The sequence below is a fragment of the Diceros bicornis genome, chromosome 7, assembly GCF_020826845.1.
Source record: "Diceros bicornis minor isolate mBicDic1 chromosome 7, mDicBic1.mat.cur, whole genome shotgun sequence".
Lineage (NCBI taxonomy): Eukaryota > Metazoa > Chordata > Mammalia > Perissodactyla > Rhinocerotidae > Diceros > Diceros bicornis.
The window spans coordinates 57,601,630-57,624,202 of record NC_080746.1 but is presented as its reverse complement, the minus strand read 5'-3'; the positions used below and the strand labels follow the sequence as shown (position 1 = coordinate 57,624,202).

At 56.9% G+C, this 22,573-nt stretch overlaps 1 protein-coding gene across 3 annotated transcripts; it reads left to right on the top strand.

Annotated features, from left to right (window-relative positions):
• The first annotated feature begins 2,093 nt into the window (after positions 1-2,093).
• P2RY2 (purinergic receptor P2Y2) lies at positions 2,094-21,841 on the top strand. 3 transcript variants are annotated; one of them, XM_058545653.1, is made up of 3 exons: positions 2,094-2,275; positions 11,328-11,507; positions 16,527-21,841. In XM_058545653.1, exon 3 carries the CDS (start codon positions 16,531-16,533, stop codon positions 17,662-17,664), a length of 1,134 nt encoding a protein of 377 aa, XP_058401636.1. In that variant the 5' UTR covers positions 2,094-2,275; positions 11,328-11,507; positions 16,527-16,530; the 3' UTR covers positions 17,665-21,841. The 3 variants fall into 3 exon arrangements, with proteins under 3 accessions (XP_058401636.1, XP_058401635.1, XP_058401634.1); XM_058545652.1 differs by having other exon boundaries at positions 11,328-11,513; XM_058545651.1 differs by lacking the exon at positions 11,328-11,507.
• Positions 21,842-22,573: the final 732 nt, after the last annotated feature.

Genomic DNA, 22,573 nt, shown 5'->3' with positions numbered 1-22,573 from the left:
TCTGAACCTCAGTTTCCCTATATGTAAAGTGGTAATGATAACACCTACCCCAGGGTTCTGGTGAAGATTAAATGAGACACTTGAACACAATGACTAGCACAATAAGGTGGTCATTAAACAGCGATCTTCCTCATTTGCTCACAAATATTCATGGAGGCTGGCCAGGTGACAAGGACAGTGCTAGGTGCTGGGCATTCAACTGTGAACAGGCTGGACTCTAGCCCTGCCTTCAGAGAGATCCCCGTTAGAGGGGGGGACAGACATCGATGCTGAAGTGCTGGGCCCTCACTCGCCTCCTGCCTGGCCTCGCTGCTTCCTCGGCCTGCAGCGCCCCTTCACACTCCTCTGCCCTTGGCCCCTTTTCCTGTTTGCAAGTCCCTTTCCTCTGCTCCTCACGCCTCACTAAGTCGCCTGTTGTGGTAGCTCAGACACTGTGTGTCTCAGGGATGCAGTTTCTCGGGCTGTCAAGGAAAGGAGTTGGACTGGAGCAGGAGCAGGACCCCGAGCTGGCCACTCTCCAGGCGGCTGCAGGCTGAGGCAGAGCCTTCGGTCTTTATCTTGGTATCAAAGGAATTTTTTCTGGGGGCCTAAACAGCAGTTAACAGGAGAGGTCAAAAGAGAGAGAAGAAAAGGGGTTGGCCAGGGCCTCCAGTGCCCAGGACGACTTCCCCACACTGGGACCCCAAGGCCTGGGCTCCATAAATAGGGGCCACAGAGATTCCTAGCCCCCTAGAAGCTGCCATGGACAAGCTTGGATAGCAGGTAGAGGAGGCTGGACAAGGGGCCTTTGTGTCTCCTGGAGCAGAGGTAGCTCAGCCACGCAGGGCTATGTGTCCACCTGCTTCCGCTCCAGGCAAGGCTGCAGCCAGCATCCTTCCGGGACCCCTCCTGGGGCCAAGAGCCTGGTCCCAGTCAGCTGATGTGGGGCCCAGCAAGACCCAAGGCCCCAGGGCCCTGAGCAAGCTCTTTGGCCTCCTTTGCACTTGTCTGGACACTGATTGTCCAAAGCCCTGGATCAATGGACACTACTTGGTGGGAGAGTGTGACTGCCTCTGTTTCACAGAAAAGGAGGCCCTGAGAGTGATTGGAACTGGGTCACGGTCTCCCAGAGTCAATGCTGAAGCTGAGCCAGAACCAACTCTGCTGACTGAAGCCTAGAGCAGGAGAGAGAGGGGGGCATCCATTCATTCATCGATTCACACATCCAACAAGCATTGAGCAACTCCTGGGACCTCTGGAACCCCAGTAGGAAGAGGGCGGACCGGGTCCCTGTTCTCCTGGAGCTCACAGTCTAGGAAAAGGACAGACAGAGGATCCCTGACAACGGAAGGCCATCAGAGTGGGGTTGAGGGCAGAGAAGGGAGTTATGTGTGTGGCTAGATTAGTCTGAGAAGGCAGCTCAAGGGAAGCAGCTTAAGATGAGGGACCAAAAAGAGCTGGGTGTTCAGGAAAATTTCTAGTGACTTTTTCTGGCTGAGATTGAGCATAGGGGAGGCTCCCCCCCCCCTCCTCTCCGGAGCTGGAGAGAAGCAGGACCCTGAATGCCTGGATTTCCTTCCTAGGGCAATGGGGAGCGCCCCCACCCCCACCCCCGGATCTCAAGCAAGGGAGCGGAGTTCTCAGCGCGGTGCTCTGAGCAGGTCCCTGGGAGGAGAGGGCATAGGTTCTGGAAAGGTCTCGAGGCGGAAGGGACAGGAGCCACACAGGTTCCAGACAAACTGCAAAACTTTAGCTTCTCTGAAAACCTCCCCTCATCTCCTGGGAGGGCGGCGGGTGGCCTCCGTCCCGCCAGGTGGTGGGACAGTGGTCGCCAGCCTCTCGCGCGCAGCACCAGTAGCAGACGCGCTGACCCCGGGGCAGTGTCTCCTGGAGCGGGTGACGGGGTGTCCGTCGCGGCGGGAGGGGGGCGGTGCCAGGGTCCTTCCAGAGTCCGCCCCGCTCTGGGTCTGACCGGCCCGGGTCGCTAGCTAGGCGCGGCGGGCGGGGCTCCAGGCACGTGGGTCCCTGCGGCGGGGGCGGAACGCGGGCGCGCCAGCGCGCGAGCGCCCCGCGGAGGTGAGGGGCGGCCGCCTGGAGGGGACCAGAGGCGGGGAGAGGTCAGCGGACGCGGCCGGGGACGCGGCGGGTGCCGGCTCGGCGTTGGGCAGGCAGAGCCGTGCGCGTGTGCCTGTCCGAGCTGGGCACGACTGCGAGCCGGTGTGAGAGTGCCGTGGGTCCGTGGGCGAACTTGGTCTCCACGGAGCGTCGATCTCGGGGAGCGTGGACGGATACCCCGGTGAGTGTGTGTCGCGGGGTGGGGGGTGCGTGCGCCCTGCGGGGTGCGTGCGCCCTGCGGGGCCCGGTAGCTGAAGCTGTGGAACTTGTTTGTGCGTGCGCTCTGGTGTGTGCGCCGCCTTCGCGTGGGACCGCGGCCGGGGACAGGGGAACCCCTGGAGGCCCGCTGCGCCCCCTCACTCTGGGTGTCAGTAAGACTGGGGGGGCCGGGGCAGCGGCCTGGAAAGACAGTTAAGCTTCTCTCAGGGGCCTTTTAATCTGGCAGGCGGTGCTGTAGGAAGGGTCAGTCTGGAGAAAGTCAATGCCCTCCCTCCTCTCCCCAGATAGGGCTGCCAGTGGCAGGCTTTGGGGCCCCCAGGAGCCAGACCCAAGGGCCAGGCCTTGCTGCGGACTAGGACTGCCAGTTTGGGGTCTGTGGGGCTGGTGGCAGCTGTTCCTTTCAGCATGGCATCCCCAGGTTCCCTGGGCCACAGCCTGAGGTGCCTGGTTTGTTTTGGAGCTAGGCTGGAATAATGGGGAGCTTTTGAGGGCCAGGGTGGGGCTCTGGTCTCAGTTATCTGTGGATGGGAGTGGTTGGGAAAGGAGATTCTTGGAGCAGACAGGGCCCACAAAAGCTCTTTGGAGACTCAGAGATCTATATTCCAATTCTGCCTTGGCTACTGTGTGACCCTGGGCAAGGCACATCCCTTCTCTGAGCCTCAATGGCCTCGTCTGTAAAAGGAGAGTAATAATGATGTGGAACCTGAGGGCTGTTGAGGAGCTGACGTGGGGGTCATGTTTAGCACCAGTGTCCTCTTGGGCAGGCTCACAGCTTGGGGATGAGGGTGGGGTCAGTCCCTGGAGGGAACTTCCTGAAACCCAAATCCCAATGGTCTCCTCCCTGGGCTAAACTTCCCCAGGAGCAAACCTGAACCCCTTAACCTGGGACTTGAGGCATCCAAGCACTGGCCCTTGCCAACCTCTCCAGCCCACCTCTCCCACCTGACTCTTTACCCTCTAGTAACTGCGTGTAGTCTGCTGCACACACTAGGCAGTTTCTTGCCTCTGGACTGTTGCCTATTCGATGCTCACTGCCTGAAATGCCCTCCTACTCTCATCTTCCTCTGTTGGAGAACTACCCAGCCTTGGGGCCCAGCTCAGATGTCCCCTCCTCTGGGAAGCCTTCCTTGATCCCCCAGTTGGGTTGGAGCTTCTTTTGGGCTCTTGAAGTCCTGGTGCTGACAGCCCTGGTCCTACCCAGGACTGTTATGGTTGCTGTCTGTCTCCTCCTTCGCATTGCCCCCCAGGTTTGAGGCTCCCTGGAGGGCAGGAACTGGGTCTCATCTCTGAGTTGCCAGCACACTGCGCAGGGCTGAGCTGAACTGAGAGAGCAGCAGCAGCCCGTGTCCCCTGCCCCCTGTCCCCAACTTCCCCAATGAAAGCCTGTCTGCAATGGAGCTCCATGTCGTTACAAAGAAGGGGAAACCAGAATGAGGTCATCCGAGCGAGTGGCTCAGGTTGTCAAAACAGTGTGTCCTGGGACACCACAGAACTCAGAGTGTGCAGGCTGAAAACTTGATTTTATCCTGAAGGCACTAGGGAGCCATGGAGGATTTGGCAGGGGAGAGTCATGCAGAGCAGCATTCCAGAATGATCTCTCTGGCTGCAGGGTGGAAAATGGATTGAGTAGTGCTCAGTGCATGGAGGTCAGGGCATTTGTGATATTGACACCAGAACCATCCAGGCATTGTTTAAACTCTGAGCCCTTGCCACCTTGGCCAAACATTTCCCTGAGCTCTCAGATGCTTCTGTGGAGGAATTTGGGGACATTTAGGACTCTCCTTCCCCTAGTGGGAGCCTGGAGACCTATGATTGATCTCATCCTAGCTCTGCCCCCAATTTGCTGGGTGACCTTGGGGCACTTCCTGCCTGGCCACCCTCTAAAGAGAGACCAGAACCAGTAAGGTCGTGTGTTGAGAGTACATGCATGGGGAGGCTCTGGCATGGAAGGCTTGTCACTCTCCTCTTCTTCCTACCTTAGGCTGTCCTGGGGTCTGGCCAGAGGGCTTGGAGTGTCAAGTAGGTGGCCTTCATACATGGCTGCCAAGCTTGAGCTGCAGAGTGAGGCCGTGGCCCCTCCATTCCTGTCCTCTTTCTGCCCAGTATGCACAGGGCTCTGAAGCTTCTGGATCCCCAAGGAACAGCTAAAAGAGTGTGAGAATATCACCAGGGCCTCATGGGTGACTCCGGTGAGTGCATTGACTTGGCGTCTTTCCTGGCTGTAGCCGTGAGAGAGGCCACTGTGCCCCTCTAGGTGTCAGTTTTGCCGTCTGTTAAGTTGGGCATGATGACCCTTGCCTCTTCTAATGCTAGGTTGCTCTGAGAATTCTTAAGATAGTGGCCGGGAAAGGGCTTGTAAGTCGTAAAGTGCAACGCACAGGGGAGAAGGATGATACTCAAAGACTTAATTCATTTTGAAGACTGTACTAGAATACGGATGCAGTAGCAAGGGATCGTGCTAGTTATTGGAATTTTGACTGTTGACTGCCTTCCTCTCCCTGTGCCCCCTCTTCAGAGTCAGCTTACTAGTAACGATTTATAAATGACCCTCATTTTGTCCTCCACCGACCCTGTGAGGGAGGCTCAGAGAGTAGCCTGTCCAAGGTCACAAAGCGAAGGTAAAAGCTGGGGCTCCTCGTACCTGCCCCAGCTTATCCCTCCCCGTTCAAGACAGAGGCCCCATGTGAGTAAGCTGCTCCTCTAGCTTTCAGGCTGAAGGAAGTTTGAATCCTGCCCTGAAAACCCATCTTTCGGTTTTGCTTGTGGCCTGATTACCCAGTTGCTGATAAGATAGTCTGCTCAGGCCGCCCACAGGACCAGGGCAGCCTTGCTGATCTGGTGAAATCTTTCCTTTCCCCGAACTGCTGTCTGTGGGCCTGTCTGGTGCACCCTTTGGCCCACCCCTTTCTCTTGGGCTGCCTTTGTGTCCTCAGGCCTGGCCTCTTTCAGCCACTGGGCCCTGATCGGGGGAGGCTGGGAGTGGGTGCCTTCTCTGACCTCTGTACCCATCCTAGAGGTCAGTTGCAGAACTAGACCAGGCCTGCTTTCTCTCTTTGTCCACGTCACCCAGCACAGGTTGGGCACAAAGCAGGTGCTGGTGAGTGTTTGGGAAATGAATGACCCGGTGAAAGTGGACATAGAGTGGAAGAGGAGGGCCTGCTCCATGGAGAGCCACAGTTGGTTCTTGAGCAGAGGAGTTCCTCTGCTCCTCTGTCACACCATCCCCTAGGCCTGAGTCATTTCTGGGCCAGGGGGAGCAGCTGGAGTCCCTGCTGGGAGAGTTGGCAGCCTGGGCCCTCCTGGGCAGCTGCTTCTTCCTTGGCGCTCTACCCTGGCACCCTGTCACTGTGATTGCAGTGACAGTGACACTGCCTGGGCACTGGGGTGCAGGAGGAGGGCCTCCGTCAGACTTCTTGGGGCCCGTGTGACCCTCTCCTCTCGCCCTGCCTCGGGGGAGGCTCCTGGTGTTGCTGTGACTCCCTGGTGAGTGCCTGGCTTCCCCAGCCCCAGCTTGTGGGAGGAGGAATCTTGCTGTGGCTGGGCTGTGGGCCGGCAAGGATGCTCCCCACCTCACAGGAATCCAGGGCCAAGGGACCAGCTCCCCTCTCTGGGCCATTGTATGTGTGGTCTCCTTCTTGGTCTCCCTCCCTTCAGACTCCCCCGTCCTATCCACCTTCCACGTGGCACCATCTTTGTAAAGGTCAGCTCTGACCGTGTCCTTCTCTGCTTAAGTCCCACAGCTGGGAATGGCAGAACTCGGATTGCCCACCTTCCCAGTGCCCTCCCCTGCCCCTCGATGGTGCTCTGGGTCCAGGGCCTCTGTTTCCACTCACAACACCCCAGGCCCAGCAGAGGCAGGCTCTCCATTGTCTTTAGGATAGAGGCCAAGCTCCTCAGCCTGGCATTCAAGTCTTTTCATGTAAGTCCCTCGGGCCCCCACACGTTCTGTGCCACCTAACTCTCCACACCAGCCTCACATGACCCCCTGGCCTTCTCCTGACAGGCCAGGCTGTCACACCACCGCATCTTTGCATATGCTTCTCCGTCTGCCTTCAATGCCCTCCTATCTTTGTTGTCCACGTGATAAACTCCTAATCATCCATCAAGCCCCAGCTCAAATGACCCCTCCTCTGGGAAGCTCTCCCTGACCACCTCCCCAGGCCGGTTAGGGGTTACTCTGGGCTCCATGGCCCTGGGCTTCCCTTGGTCATGGCTTAATCACCCAAGTGGACTTGGTCCATGTCTGTGTCTTTCTCCCCATCCAGACTTGAGCTCCTTAAGGGCCTGACTGAGTCTGATCTGAGTCTGGGTTTGAGGGTCCCTCTGAGGTCAGCACGTGGGGGCATTGGCAAGTGTTTGCTGAGGCTTTGTGGCTCCTGGGGAAGTGATTTATGGTTGTAACCTTAAATCCAAACCAAAACTCCCGTGGTTCTGAGACTCTCAAAACCAATGGTTATCAGAAGCAATGAGCAACAGAATTGGAGAAACATTGAGAATTCACTCCCAGAACCAGAGGCTCTTGGAAATGGACTGTGGAAACCAATGAACTCAGAATCCGGAAGCACTGAGTGAGACCATCTCAGAATCAGACTCTCTTGGTATCCTACACTTTTGTCCCTTTTTCTACCCGAGCTGGACCCTTCCTGGTTCTCTTCAGACCTGATCACAGCCCCTTCCAGGAGCCTTCCCTGACTGCTCTGACCATGACCCCTGCTCCTCTGCTGGGCCAACTGCCACCCCGCCCCCCCCACCCCAGGAGGGCCCAATGCTGAGAAGAGTTCCGGTGCGGTGTCTCTCTGCTGTGATGGGCAGACGCAGCGCCTACACCAGGACAGGGCATGATTTGCTAGCTCCATGGAGCACCCACCTGCCCCTTGTCTTACTCATTCCTCAGGAGCCGTCTGGTGTAGCAACGATTCTCCCTGTTTGACCCGTGAAGAACCCGTCGCTCAGAGAGGGAAACTGACTTGACCGAGATTTCACAGCATGAATGGTTCCAAGGTGGAGCCTGAATCCAGGGTTCTTTCCTCTTGAGTCTGGCTGGAGGCATTTGGGTGTGATGAGTCAGAGTGGAGTCCAGGGCACTGTGGTTCTGAACAGGTTCTATAGCCCTGTGCTGGACCAACGGGCTCAGAAGTGGGACAGGCGGTTTGGAGTCCTGCCCTGGGGTGGAGGTGGGGTTGCTCAGCCCCACACTGAAAATAATTAGAACACCAGACCTTGAGTAAGGCCCTTCCTCTTAAGGAGTCTTTGCCTCCTGATCTGCGAGGTGGGAGGACCACCCTGGCTGATCTGAGACCCGCACACGCAGATGGTCTCCTATTGGGTGGCCCTCACAGCCAGGATCCTGAGAGCTCCCAAGAGGAAGAGAGCCTCCAAAGGGGGCTACAGAGCCCAAGGGCCTCCTGGAGGAGGCTGCAGAGGCTTCACTCTGCAACAGCCTTGCCGATGACATCTGAGGTTACCCCCTCAGCTATTTGCCCAGGCCAGACCCAGTGCTTGTGGTGCAGAAAGCACGCCAGGCATGGCTGGGGGCCTCCGGGCCTTCAGCCCTGTGGAGGACATTTGGGAGGGAGCAGAGGATGACTTCCAAGATCCTTCCTGTCCTCCTACCCAGCCTTGCCCTCTCCACTTCCATCAAGCCACAGGGATGACTGACAGTTCCCCAAACATACTGTGTGATCTCTTGCCCTGGTTTTTGCTCACTCTGCTCCTCTTCTCTCCCTACCCACCTGACTCCTACCCATCTTCCAAAATGCAGGTGTCCTGTCCTCCAGGAAGCCTTCCCTAACTACCTCCCCATTCCCAATAGGGGCCATCTTGGGTTCTTCAGCCCTGATGACTCTGCTTCCTTCAGTCCTGATCACCGTGAGTTGTAATTGCCTATTTCTGGATCTTCCCCTATCCTCCCCCTACCCTCTACCTTCTCAGTGACCTCCTTGAGATCATGGAAGGGCCTGACCCACCTGAGTCCCCAAGGGACCTACACAGAGATAGGCGTAGATATGGCAACCTCTATAAAGGGTGAGCGACTGAAGGAGTATGGTGGGGTCTGATTCCTGCTGGGGGTCCTCGGACTGCCCTATTTTCTGAGGATGGCCTTCAGTGTGGGAAACTTGATCTGTGGTCAGTCTGGCTGTGACCTTGCTACTCTGCCCATAATTCCTGTGAGTTTCCTGCCCCTCTTGTCTTCCCGGGATACCCCCGTCCTCCCTGCCTTCTCCACCTCCTCTTCCTCTAGAAATCGTATCTCTCTTAATTGTTTCATAAAATGAGTCTAAACCATTCCGTTTAGCTGTCTCAGTAATCTTCTGGGGAAGGTACTGCTCTTAGATTGAGAGAAAATTGAGACTCAAGTAGTGGAGCTGAGACTGTCCAGGTCCTACAGCTGGGAATGGCAGATGGGATTTCCCACTTGCCCAGTGCCCTCCCCTGCCGCTTGGTGGTGTTCTGGGTCTAGGTCTTCTGTTTTTCACACAGCACCCCACACCCAGCAGAGGCAGGCAGCACAGATTTCCAGAATGGTGATGGGTCACTCTCCCCTGCCAGGCTGGACAAGGCCAGCCAGGTGGGGAGGTGAGCGGGCAGTACATTCCAGAGCCACCCTGGTGGAGAAACTGGAATGACATCCAACCACCCCGGAAATTCTGTAGCCGGCCTGAGAACTGCCCCAGTCCCTCCTCCTGGCTTTGGGCTCACTAGCCTGGGGCCACAGGGAGAAAGGCCCAGTGTGGGCAGAGGCAGAGATGGGTCAGTGGGGAAGGTGGTCTGCTTGGCTCTGCCCTTGACTCACTGGTGACCTTGTATGAGACCTTGGGCTACCCGTTCTGGCCTTAGTTTTTTTTAACCTGGGAGATGGGTACCATAACCATCATGGCCACTTCACACTGGGGAGGTACCAGGCAGAGTAGATGCTGGGCCTGGCCAGTAAGGTGTTCCCTCTGGTGAAGAAGTGATCAGACAGGCAGAGCCATGGAGCTCCTGGAGGGCTGATCTGGGAGCTTCCTAGAGGAGAGGATCTGGGCTTTGGAAGGTAGGAGGTAGTGGTCAGGGGCATAGCTCCTGAAGTCAGAAAGACCAGCGCTGCTCTGCCATTTGCTAGCTGTGTGACCCTGGAGAGGTTATTTAGCCTGTCTGAGCTTCTCCGGATTCAATGAGAAGAGGTCTGTGAAGCCACCTGACATGGAACTTGACACAGAGAAAGCACTCGACTCTTGTTATGATATAGCTGTTAGAAGATAAGAAAGGGTGTCCCCAAGCAAAGATATGACAATGGGACTGCTGTTGCTGTGCTTGAGACAGGAAGGTGAGGGTGGAGGCAGAGAGAGTAAGTTGTTTGGAGGGGTGGCAGGGCCTAGTCAGGGCCTCGAGTGCCAGGCTCAGGAGCTGGGCTGTAGCCTGAGGCAGTAGGGAGCCGTGGAAGCATTTTGAGCTCCACAGTGTGTGGACACATTGTGTTGTAGGAAGACTGGTGACTGCAGTGTGACAGATGTGCAGGAGGGGCGGGGTGGAGGCAGGGAGACCAGTGAGGAGGCTGGTGCGGTGGTCTGGAGGAGAAATAGGCCTGAGGCCAGGGGGCGGGAGGAGGGGCATGTCTGAGCTACTTCCCTGGTGGAACTGATGGGACTCGGTGAGTGACGGGTTTCACGTGGGTAGGAAAGAGAGAGGTTGTCACGGATGCATTGGAGGTTTGAGACCTGGAAGGATGGGTGGTGGAGGCCCTTCTCAGAAATCAGAGAATGGCTTTGAGGAAGTGCTGTGCTCCACCGTAGTCTGTTGAGTGAAGGCGTCTCCTAAGGAGGAGAAGACAGGGTGTGGCCCTGGGTGGAGGGGGGTGAAAAGGTGATGTTCTTTCACCTTGTCCCTAGACTCTGGAGCAGACTGGCAAGTAGCTACCAGCCTGCTGGCCCATGTCAGCCTGAGACTCTGGGGCAAGGGGCACTAGGAAAACAGTGGCCCAGGGGTATTTCCCAGTGGCCCACCCCCCGCCCTATTCCTGCAGCCACCAGCTCCTCTCCCCACTTTCCCCCACACTTGGACTGCACTTCCAGCTTGGGGACCTGGCCTGGGCTATCTCAGACCCTTCTCCCCCGTTGTCAGGAAATGAAGCAGAAGGAAAAAGGAACGGGGTGTTATTTTTCTCCTGTGATGTGTCTGAGGTTCTGGTGGATGTTGGGACCTGCCCATGCAGTGAGGTCCCTCCACCAGGTAACTATCCCCTCACTGAAGCCCTGTGCCTCTGTGCCTGGTGTATGTGAGGGGCTCCCAGCAAGACAGAAACCAGGGCCAGAATTCAGAAGGCCTGGCTTGTGATCTTGGCTCTGTCCCTGACTTACTGTGAGGCCTTGGGCCTCAGTTTCCTCCTCTGGCAAATGAGAGTTTGGTGCAGGTGATTTCTGAAGGCTCTTCCAGTCCTGGCCTTCTAGCACTGTGTGTGTGTGAGTGTGTGTGGACTGCATGACATCTGAGTGTGACTGTGTATCTGGTATCTAGGTGTGTCTATGCCTGTGTGTGTTCATGTGTGTTTACAGCACCCATGGAGGAATGATTAGAGGCGGGAGTGGGGTGGAGGGACATTCCAGATAGAGACCCAGCTTGAGCAAAACCATGTTGGCGAAACTACTGTGAAGCCTATACTGGGCAAGGAGGGCATTGACTGTTTCCTGCTGTGGGGCTGAAGTACAGACCAGGATGGAGGGAGGCGGCACTGGAGGCTCAGCTCAACTCTGCAGGATATGGGGGAAACCTCCCCCGGCAGAGCCACCCTTCTGTGAAAGAGGGTCCCTGGGGAGGAGGCTGGGAACAGCCATCCTGGAGCATGTGAGCTGCAGGTGGATGGCTAGGGGGTGTGGGTGGGCAGAGGGCACTCCTTCTGGGACGAGCACACTAGGTCACCTCTCTGCCTCTTTTGGGCCAAGGATGGAGCAGAGGAGGTTGGAGCAGGTCAGGCCCTGGGTGGTTGGGCCTGGCTGACTTCCCATGACCCATGCTGTCTCCACTTCCCTCTGTCTCAGTAGCCCGTGGCACTGCCTGCCCTGAGAGATGCTGGAAGCTGGGCGCGGCCCCAGGCTGGGGGACCTGTTTTTCCTGTTTCCTGCAGAGTTCCCTGCAGCCCTGTCCAGGCGTGTGCATTCATGAGTGAGGAACTCGAGAGAGTGCTGAGCATCCTGACAGCGAGAGCAGGGGCTGGTTAGGTACAGGTGTGTGAGGGCGGGGTCCACTGGCTGGGAGGCTCAGGCCAACAGATGCAGGCATGTGTATATGCTGAACCCAGGTTAGATCAAGGGGATCCCTGCCCTGCTCCCTTATCCCAGGCTGTGATGAATTCAGACTTCAAAGCCAGAGAGCCCTGGGTGTCAAGCCCAATTTTTCCAATTCCTTATGACCTTGAACAAATAGCCTATCCTCTACGGCAGTAAGTACTGAGGAGGGAGGGTGAGGGATGAAGAAGATGCTGCGTGGAGGCTGCTCAGCCCAGGCTTGGCCCCTACAGAGTGTGTGTGTGTTGGGGTGGGGGTGGGGGAGGGCTCCAGGATTAGGAGCTCCTGATCCAGACTGACCCATGACTTGAGCCAGAGATGGGCAAGATAAAAAAGAATGTGGCTGGCTCAGACAGCTGACCATCTCAAGAATGCGTGGATCTAGTTCCCCTCCCACTGGTGTTTTCCTGGCTTTTCCAGAGAAGGGCAGGGCCCTTAAAAGAGAGACAGTCCAGGGGCCTGTCTAGGACAGGAGCAGGCCTCAGGTGGGCTGGTCCCCAGGAGGGCTGGGGTGACCCCTGGCCACCTAGGATCAGCAGCTGAGAAGTCTTTAAGCATCATGGTCCTCTGGGAGGCCCTCAGAGGAATGAGGGAAAGGAGAGCCACCTTCATAAAGCTCAGCCTCCTCTGGGCTCCCATAGCCTCTGTGTGTGCTTCATTCATTCATTCACTGGTTCATTCATTCATTCATTCTCTCATTCGTGTCATAGCTACTTTAGATCAGGCCTCTTGCTGGATGATAGGGGCAGAGAAAAGAATCAGGTGGACCCAGCCCTCTGGGAGCATCTGGAATGAGTTGGGGTAGAGGACAGAAGGACAAATTACCAAGGGTATGAGGAATGCCTGGGGTTTGTGGAGGGGGAGAGCTTCAGAGATGAGGTGACATTTGAGAAGAGCCTTGGGGGATGGGCAGGATGGAGTGCAGTGTGGGTGGGTTCTGGAAAGGCTTTCCAGGCAGAAAGAACAGCATGCACAAAGGCAGGGAAGCCTTGCAGGGCACTTACATGGCTCCCATCTCCCTCCAGACTAGTTGCCCTTCAGGGCAGGACCAGCCAGAACCGGGCACAGAGGGGCTCGTGAGTGATATTGGACAAAGTTAGGTGGGAGCCGGTCTTTAGGGAGCTGGGATTGAGGTCCCAAGGGCATTGGGGGTCCGGAGAGGCTGAGGAGAGGGCTGAGGACTTGGCTGTCTCCGTAAGCAGGGGCAGGGGGGCCAGGAGAGATGTACTCACAAGTTGGTGGGCCAGCCTGTGGAGGGAGAGGGCAGGCGCAGGGTCAGTCTGTTCAGGGGCCAAAGCGGTGGAGTCCCCAGCTGGCCTGGGAGGGTGGAGTCCAGGATGTCCTAAAACAGATGGGAAGGGCAGCTCCCTTGGTTCATGACTTAGGGAAGTCTCCACCCCTTTCATCAGTGTCAGAAATTCCACTGTTAGTGATTAGCAAGAAACTCTTTGTGTAGAGCAATGAGGTGTTGTCTATGAAGGGAAGATGAGGGCCCTGCCCCCGACTCTGAGGAGAGACCTGCCAGGCCTTGCACTGGGCGAGAGCAGAGCAACAGTGTGGAGGCAGGACGGGATGTGTGCCCAGAGCATGGAGGGGCCACTCTCTGTCTCCAGTAAGGCAGAGGACCTCATGGGGGAAGTTTCAGGGCCATAGTTCTCCAAGGCTGGGGGATTCAGCCCATGAGAGCCCTGAGCCTTCCGTGGGAGGGCAGGAAATGCCTGATGTCACCTGGGGTTCTGTGGCAGAGCTGGACACCCCAAGCTGTTGTCCCCGGGGGGAATGTGGCCCCTCCAAAGCTTCTCAGTCTCACCCTCGGGCCTCCAGGCTCCTCCTGCAGCTTCTGAGAGCTAGCAACTCCCAGCCCACCTCCCAAAGCACGAGATCTGATGGTCCCAGCCTTTGCCCACCCCACATCCCATGACACCCGTTGGGGGAACCCCACACTTACCGTATCTGACACTGAATTCCCCCTCTTCCCCGACCTGCTCCTCTTCTGTACCCCTGAGCCAGGCATCCTGGCTGCCTCCCTTTCCTGCCCCTCCTCCGTCCAGCCTCCCTCCCCAACAGCTCTCGGATCTCTCCTCTCACAGGTCCCCAGGCCTGGCCCCAGCTTGTGCCTTAGCATCACTCCCCTGGCCCACCACACTCACCCGCTGCACGGCCGCCAGTCAAGACCTTTCGTCACTCTTCCATGGTGGCCTGAGAGAGCTTCCCAACGATTTCAGGAAAAGGCCACATCTGAGCCAAGCCCCAAAGCGCATAACACCACAGTGAACCTACTGTGTACCAGGCCCTGCTCCAGACATCTTACACAAATTACTCGCTTACTGCTCCCAGCCATCCTGTGATGTAGGTTCCATTGATCACCTCATTTTACAGATGAGGAAACAAAGGCATCTGGCTCCAGAGGCTGGGCTCTTCTTAGTCCCTGGAATTTGCTATGCTGAAGGATAAAGAGTTGTCATTTCAACAGGTGGAGATGAGGGTTGTGAATGGATTCCTGGTTAGAGGAGCAACATGAACTGAGTCTGGGAGAGAAGAGTGTTAGGCACATTCAGGAAACTGCAGGTCCCAGGGGATGGGGCTGGTGAGGTTGACAGAGGCTGGGTTATGAAACCTCCAGTACCAGACTGGGGAGCTGGGTTTTCTCCTGAGAGAAGGTGGGAGCCATGGAGGGTTTCAAGCAGGGGAATGACTGTCTTTTACAAAGACGCCTCGGGATTGAGGGGGACTGAGACTGGAGGCAGGGAGCCTGATGCAGTGGCTCCAGCAGCAAGGGTAGAGATGACAGTGGGCTGCGTAGAGCGGGGTGGGATGCAGGAAATGCTTTAATGCGGGGTCCTGAGTCCTGGCCCCGAGCAAGAGGGGTCCCAACAGCTTGGCCCTGCCAGAGCCCCTCATACCTGCCCCCTCCCAACTTGGCACCACAGAAGCTTCACCCTCCTCACCCTGGATCTGCCCTGGCTCCTTGGGGAGGATCCTGTGTCTGTTGGGGGAGGTCACAAGTGCACGCTCCCTTCCTCCTGTTGTACCTTTGCTGACAACAGGAGACAGGGAAGATCTGGGGGCTGCGGTATGGGGAAAGGAGAGAAACTGAGGGACCTGGGTGTCCCTCAGCCCCCTAATCTCAACCTCACGGGCCCCAAACTGCTGCTGAGAGGCCAGGCAGGGCAGGAAGCTCAGGGTCGAAGAAAGTGGATGTCACCCGCCCTGCAGAATCTCCAAGTCCCAGCCTCTCAGGATCCTAGGCTCCAAAATGAAGGGAACTGGACAGCCCCAGATTCTCAGGGTGGGGAGCACTACACGTCATCTGCCTTCTCTGTCCTCTCAGACACACCCACACACCGGGCCTGAGCCCTTCTGCAGACTCTGCTAGGGAGCCGCTTGCAAACCCCCATAAGCAGGGAGTTCACCACCTCCCTCCTACAGCCCCTTCCATTGTGGGACAGAACTGAATAGGAGTTGCAGCCCGTCCTCAGCCGTGTGACCTTGGCCATATTACTTCAATGGTCTGTGTCTCAGGCTGTTTATTGGAAAACTGGCCATGATAACCTGGCCCCAAGGAGCATGTTGTAAGGATGGAATGCAGTAACATTTATGAAGCACACGCAGTGGTGGGGTTTGAAAAATGTCAGCTCCCCTGCCCCTTCACACTGTTAGGAAGTTACTCTTTGTGTTTGTCCCAAAGCTGCCCACCTGGGACTCCTGCTAGGATTTCCAGCCTGCCTTCTGGGACTTTTGGTCATGTCTTTGCCCTGCAGACTGGGCTATCTGTCCCCTGCCTCCCAGCTGAGAGAGAGCTCTTATTGGTCACATTGGTGGGGGTGGGGAAAGGAGGAAGGCGGACAGCCTGTTCTCCCGGCGCTCACTGTCTGCTGGGCAATCAGGCTCCACGGATGTGTTATACGCCCACTAGGGACAAGGTAGGGGAACATCAGGACGGTGATGGTGTGTGAAGAGAAGCTGAGTAGACCTGGAGGAAGCCGAATTTGCCCAACAAAAGAAGTCCCCCTCTGCCCTCACTCCCACCTCCACCCCAGACTTCCCTGGAATCTTCAGTAGGGTTACTGTCCCATCTGGTAGCCTCACAGGCCAGGGAGCAGGACTGCTGTTTACAGATGCAGGAAGTGCCAGTATACAGAAGTCTCTAAAAAATATTTGTGAGCGAGTGAATGAGTGCCCAAGAGGGAGACCCTTGGAAATACTTCCTCAGGTACCAAAATACCAGGCACAGGGCTGGGGCCTCCCCACGGAGCGGACAGATGAACCAAAGGAAAGAACTTTCTAAGGCCTCCAGGAAGGTGTGGGCTGCCCACTAGCCAGACACGCCTCAGCAGCAGTGGGCGCTGGGTGTGAGGTGGAGCCAGTTGGCCACGAAGGCCCTTTCCATGAATCTGAAATGACCCCTCTCTGGGACCCCCAGATCCTCAGCTTCTATACTCAGAACCCTAGATCTGTGACTCGTGCTCCTGAGTTTCTAGAACAGGGTCGCCAAGCGTTATTTTTGTAAAAGGCCGGATGGTAAGTATTTTAGGCTTTCCAGAACATATGGTCTTGGTCGCAACTATTCAATTCTTCATAAACGGATGAGTAAGGCTGTGTTCCAATAAAGCTTTATTTACAAAAACAGAGTGGTGGGCTGGATTTGGCCCTCAGGGTGTAGTTTGCCTACCCCTGTTCTTAATTTTTGAATCGTATGATGCTGATATTCATGGATCTCTTGCATTTTCAAGGTTCCAGGGTTCCAAGGTTCTGGGTCCTTTGGGTCTAAGGAGAGAGCCAGGTCAGATGGCAACAAAGGCCTTGAGTTTGGTTGGGCAGATCTTAACCAAGGGAATCTGTGGGCACTTGGGGTCCCTCCTGGCCCTGGTCAGGGAGGTGTGTCAGGCCTCCCCACTGAGCCCCGGCCATGACCCTGATGACTCTTCTCCCCCTGACCCCCCTTCCCTGCAGGGTGATGGCCACAAGCCCGGGCCTCTGGAATGGCACCATCAATGGCACCTGGGCTGGGGATGAGCTGGGCTACAAGTGCCGCTTCAATGAGGACTTCAAGTACGTGCTGCTACCTGTGTCCTACGGTGTGGTGTGCGTGCTTGGGCTGTGTCTGAACGCCGTGGCGCTCTACGTCTTCCTGTGCCGCCTCAAGACCTGGAACGCCTCCACCACGTACATGTTCCACCTGGCCATGTCTGATACGCTGTATGCAGCCTCCCTGCCGCTGCTGGTCTATTACTACTCCGGTGGCGACCACTGGCCCTTCAGCACAGTGCTCTGCAAGCTGGTGCGCTTCCTCTTCTACACCAACCTGTACTGCAGCATCCTCTTCCTCACGTGCATCAGCGTGCACCGATGCCTGGGCGTCTTACGCCCACTACTCTCACTGCGCTGGGGCCGGGCCCACTATGCCCGCCGGGTGGCAGCCGCCGTGTGGGTGCTGGTGCTGGCCTGCCAGGCACCCGTGCTCTACTTTGTCACCACCAGTGCACGTGACGGCCGCATTACCTGCCACGACACCTCGGCACCCGCGCTCTTCAGCCGCTTCGTGGCCTACAGCTCTGTCATGCTGGGTCTGCTCTTCACGGTGCCCTTTGCCATCATCCTGGTCTGTTATGTGCTCATGGCCCAGCGGCTGCTAAAGCCAGCCTACGGGACCAGGGGAGGCCTGCCGCGGGCCAAGCGCAAATCGGTGCGCACCATTGCCGTGGTCCTGGCCGTCTTCACCCTCTGCTTCCTGCCTTTCCACATCACCCGCACCCTCTACTACTCCTTCCGCTCGCTGGACCTCAGCTGCCGCACTCTCAACGCCATCAACATGGCTTACAAGATCACCCGGCCGCTGGCCAGCGCCAACAGTTGCCTTGATCCCGTGCTCTACTTCCTGGCTGGGCAGAGGCTCGTGCGCTTTGCCCGTGATGCCAAGCCACCCACAGACCCCATCCCTACTGCCCAGGCTCACCGCAGGCTGGGCCTGCGCAGGTCTAACATAACTGACATCAAGAGGAGAGAAGACAGGTCGGCCAGCAGTGAGGACTCTAGGCAGACAGAGTCCACGCCTACTGGTAGTGAGAACACTAAGGACATCCAGCTGTAGGACCTGAACCCTTCGGGCCTGCACAGGTTTATATGGGGGGCCGTAGGGACTAGGACTTGTTCAAATGGGATGGTCTCCCCACATATGGACCAGCATGACTCATGCTGGATGGTCAGGGGAGCTGTGACCCCAATGCTCTGTCATTTGCAGGGGCTGGGGACACTCTCTGTGGTCCATAGAGCTCAACAGTTCCCACTGTATGTGTGAGTTGAGGAATAAGGTTTTAAGAAAGGCAAGGGTTCAGGGCCAATGCCGCCTCTGGCCTGACTCCCACATATATAGCTGGCCATGCCTGCCAGGGTACCTAGGCTGGAGCCCAGCTTAATCGAGTCAAATGGAGAAACAGGCCCAGAGAGGAAAGTGACTTACCAAGGTTACACAGCCGAGTCTGGGCCTGAGCTACCTGGGAGGTAGGGGAGGGGAGAGAAGGAGGTTAGGTAAGGAATCAGGGCTGAGCCAGAGGTCCCCACAGGTGTCTGGGGCAAGTCTGGTTGCGACAGCGGACTCGGCTCTGAAGAGTACCCCCAGTCCAAGAGATGGACATCTGGGAACTGATGTCATGTACTCATCTGGAGGCTCCCCCGGACTGGGAGCCAGTTGGAGGCTGTAACTTATACTAAAGGTGTTGTTGCATGTTAACTGTGCCCTATCGTGTGTTTGGAGAATGTGGATACAACTCAAGAAGCTCTCACCATCCCCCCCAACACTAGGGTCCTTTCTCTCACGTCTTCTCTTCCACCACCTGCCTTCCCACTGGCTGCCTCGGTGGTGGTCTCACATTGGGCATCCCCTCTCCAGACCCCAGGTCATCCCCCACTTTAAAGCCAACTGGCTTCGGTGCCTGGCTCTGCTAGGCACTGAGAGGAGTCAGGTGGGGTCCCAGTCTTTGGGATCCCCCAGTTTAGGACTTAATGGTGATGACCAGTCATGTGCTGGTGAATGTTAACCCATTTAACTGTCTCTCCAGGGAGGTGAGGGGATCCCCTTAGTTGTAGCCTTGCTAGTTGCTGTGGTGTAAATATTCCTACCATGGCCAATTCAGACTCCCAATGTGATGTCAGCCTCTTTGCAGAATTCCTGAAGATTTAACAATTTGCTCTTGCAAGCAGGTGCAAGTTACTCCAGCACACCCTGGGATAATGCTGAGCCTTAGGGCTGCAGACTAGGGGGTCAGGGAAGGGTCCTGTAGTGGGGAGACTCCTGAGCTGCAGCTTCTGAGAAAAGCAGTTCATCAGAGAACATCCAGGTGCAGAGTGCATCCCGGGCAGAGATGGGAGGGCAGGAGAGCAGGGTGCACAGGAACTGGAAGGCAACTGGGCAGCTGGTGCCCAGGCTCAAGGCAGGAATGGGGCTGGGGCTGGGTCACAAGGAGGCCAAGTCAGGGCTCCCTCCTTGCCCTGACCAAGAGGTTTCCTTTGCACTGGGGGTAAGTGGAGAAGAGACTCCTCTTCCTCTCCAGTCCTCTGCGTCCTGGGAAAATCCAGCTACATGGCATAATGGTTGGTGCTCAGGCTAAGTGAAGGCTTAGTAAAGGGGAGATGGGTCTCACCTGGGGCAGGTTCTGGGTCCGGCCAGGACCACTCTGGAGATTTGTGGAGCTCAGCTGGACAGGGCCCAGCCCTAGCCTTTGGGAAGGGATAGGGCAAAGCCGAGAGGCCTCCCTCTTAACCTCCAGGATAAGGACTCACTCCCTTTCCCTCTGGCAGAGCCCTTGCCCTGTGGGCCTGCTTTGCCTGAGAAGGTCCTTCATTCCCCACCCCACTTTCACGTGCCTCCTATGACTTCTCCACTCTTCCTACTCTGCCTTATCAAAATGGGGCACCCCCAGGGGTTGCTCTGTTTAAAGTCTGGCTCCACAGCTTCCTCATGTGACGGACTCATCACAAGACCTGCCTAGAGTAGTGTGAGATGTTTGCCTCCGACATTCTAGGTTCTCTACTTCTGTTAATGTAACCAGAGTCCCTGTGAGCTTTTGTCATGACTACCTCTTACAGATTGTCCTTGAGCCTTCCCTGTAGGCCAGAGCCTATCTCTTTCCCACCAGCTGCTGCTCAGGCTGAACCCCATCCCCGTTTACAGGGAGCCCCTACCCAGGTGAGATGCTCTGCTGGCCAGGAATGTGAATGCTGAGCTCTGACTCCCTCAGCCCTGCTTAGACCCAGAGGCAGGGAGTTATACATCATGACTTTGGGGGCTCTAGAGTGTGCGTATGTGGTTGGGGGTGGGGCTATGGCCACCACGGGTCCAAAATCTCCTAGTCCTAACGCCTTTCACGTCCTGCCCACCTGCCCCTCCAGCAGCTGCCCTGGAGACCCCGAGAACCCAGGGCCCCACAATGCCTGGAGACAGCCCTATGGCCTAGCCCCAGGAAGCCTTCCGTGAATGAGCTGCCTGCAGATTTCTAAGGACATAGGACCCAGGGGACAAGAAGGGTTTGTTCACCCATGTAATCCTGTGGCAGGCACTGGTGGGGGTGGGGAATGGCGACCCTAAGGGAAAAGGGACAGGCCCAGGTCCCACCTCTCGACCCCAGTTGACTGCCTGGCCCCTTGGTGTGGACGTTTGGCCTTGCTCTCAGCATTGGGCCACCCGCTGGGTGGGCGAGGTTCCTGACCCTGCTGCTTTGTGCTATTTTGAGCCCAACTAGAATAGGATTTTCCACTCCCAGCCCCAGACCATTGTCCAACAGTGACGTGGGGGGACCTGTCTGGTCTCAAAATATCTCCTCTTACTCTCTGGGCCTCCCTGCCCCCTTCCCACCTCCTCCCCCTGACATCACTTCCTGGGGCTGTTGACTCCTGAAGGCCACTATGAAAGGGCACAGCCACCTGACAGGGACCCCAGGGATTACCCAGCACAGCTGCAGACTCAAGGCCAGAGGGGGGCGTGGCTTTGCCCAAGGTCACTCAGCAGGTCAGTGTGGCGCCTGGATGCGCGCCCGGGGCGCAGGCTGCCCCTGCTGCCCTGCTCCGTTTAGTGCAGGTTGGCGCCGTTACCCCTACAGAGCCATGGAGCTGAGGCCAGGGACACGTGGCAGGGGGGTGGCGGGGAGAGGAAATGCCTGTAGCAGCTGTTCTCAATGAACTCCGTGCATTGAGGACAGGGACCCTGGCACAGAGGGGTCTCTGCCCTGGGTGGCAGGTGGCCCAGAACCTGGCAGGGAGGGGGAGAATCCCAGAAGACATTCCCACTCTCACCCTCCAAGGCTGGGAAAGGCCTGGACAACATGCTCCCCAGACACAGTTGCTCCAGTCTTGGTCCAGGTCAGGCCACCAAAGCTACCCCTCTGTCACCCATCTTGTCATGGCAGCTTTGGGCTATTTAGAGGTAGGCACATGAGGAAGGGAACTCATGTGTTAACCCATGTCTCAGGCACTGTGTGGGACCTTCGCATCCATTATTTCATTTTCTTTTTCACCTCGACGGTGTGAAATAGACATTATTATCCCCATTTAGCAGACGAGGGATGGGCTCTGAGAAGTGAGGACTTGCTCCAGGTTACACAGGCAGTAAGTGGGTGAGAGGAGATTGAGTCTGGGTCCATTTGATGCCCAGATTGGTTCCCTCTCCACTATCGCATGCTGCTCGCAACCCCTGCGGGGCAGGAGAGGCTGTAAACGACCCTTCCTGTGATTCAAGATGAGAAAGGCGTGTCGCAAGGATGGAAGGGGTTAAGAGCACGGATCCTGTGCCCAGACCACCTGGCTTTGAATGTCGTCTCCACTTCTTCCAGCTGTGGCACGTTGGGCAAATGATTTAATCTTGCAGCGCCTCGGCTGTCTCATCTCTAAAGGAGACACTGCCTGCCATGGAGGGCGTTGGGAGGCTCACCTGAGTTAATAGTCATGAAGGACTTAGAACAGCGCCCGGCACACGGTAAACATTCACATGCCAGGTATTGTGCCAAGGGATGTGGGAGGCGAGCCAGCTGGACCCTGCCCTCATGGAGCTGACATAATTTAATATGTAACCAGGTTGGATAAGTGATTTGAAGGAAAGGAGAGTGTGTCACATCAGTGGACAATAGGGCATCTCCTGTAGCCAAGGCTGAGCAGGGTGTGGGAGCAGGGAAGCAGGCCCATCCTGGCACTGGGTGGCTTTCCCGCACACGGGCCTGTGTATGTTTACAGGACCTTGCCCAGGTGCCTGGCTGTGGAAGGGCAGCAGGGAGGAGACAGCGGGGGGACGGGGAGGAGGATGCTCTTGATATCAAGCTTGCAGAGCCAGCCCCTGTGGGCTAGAGAGCTCCCACCACCCATGGCAACAGGCGTAGCCTTTCTCTCTGACTGGTGGGGCCTGCCACGGGGTACTACAGCCACTCCTTAGTTCAACTAAGAGCTCAGAGACCCAAGGTAGGAGGACTGGCCCGGAGCCTGGAGACCTTGTCTCCCACATTCCAGTTCCCTCTGTCTCAATCAGGGCTTCAGCTGCCTAGAGCTTCATCAAAGGCACAAGTAATAGCTGCTTCCCCAGGCATTCCCAAGCCCCCCGGGGCTCTCAGTTATGAGGCAAGACTAGAATGGGGGCATCAAGTGACCAGAGAGGTGAAGTGACTCCATTGGTACCACACAGTGCCTTGGAGTAGAGCCAGCTCCATGTCTGATGCTCCTGCCTCCTGTGGGGTGGATAGTGGAGCTATCCCCCAGAAGCCAAACTCTCATCCTCTGCCCTGATGTACCTTGTGACTTGGTGAATCTCCTCCCCTCTCTGGGTCTCAGTTTCCCCATCTGCCCTGGGGCTTGGCTTCGCCCAGCCACTCTTCCTCCAATAGGGGCTTCCTGGGTTTGCCTCTGTCTTGGCTCCGCTTAGCCAGGTGTCCAGTCTCAGCCCTGTCCCAGCCAGAACAATGGCCCAGGCTGGGCCAGTCACTCATCGGCCCCAAACCCAGTCCCTAGGGGCTCCACCCATC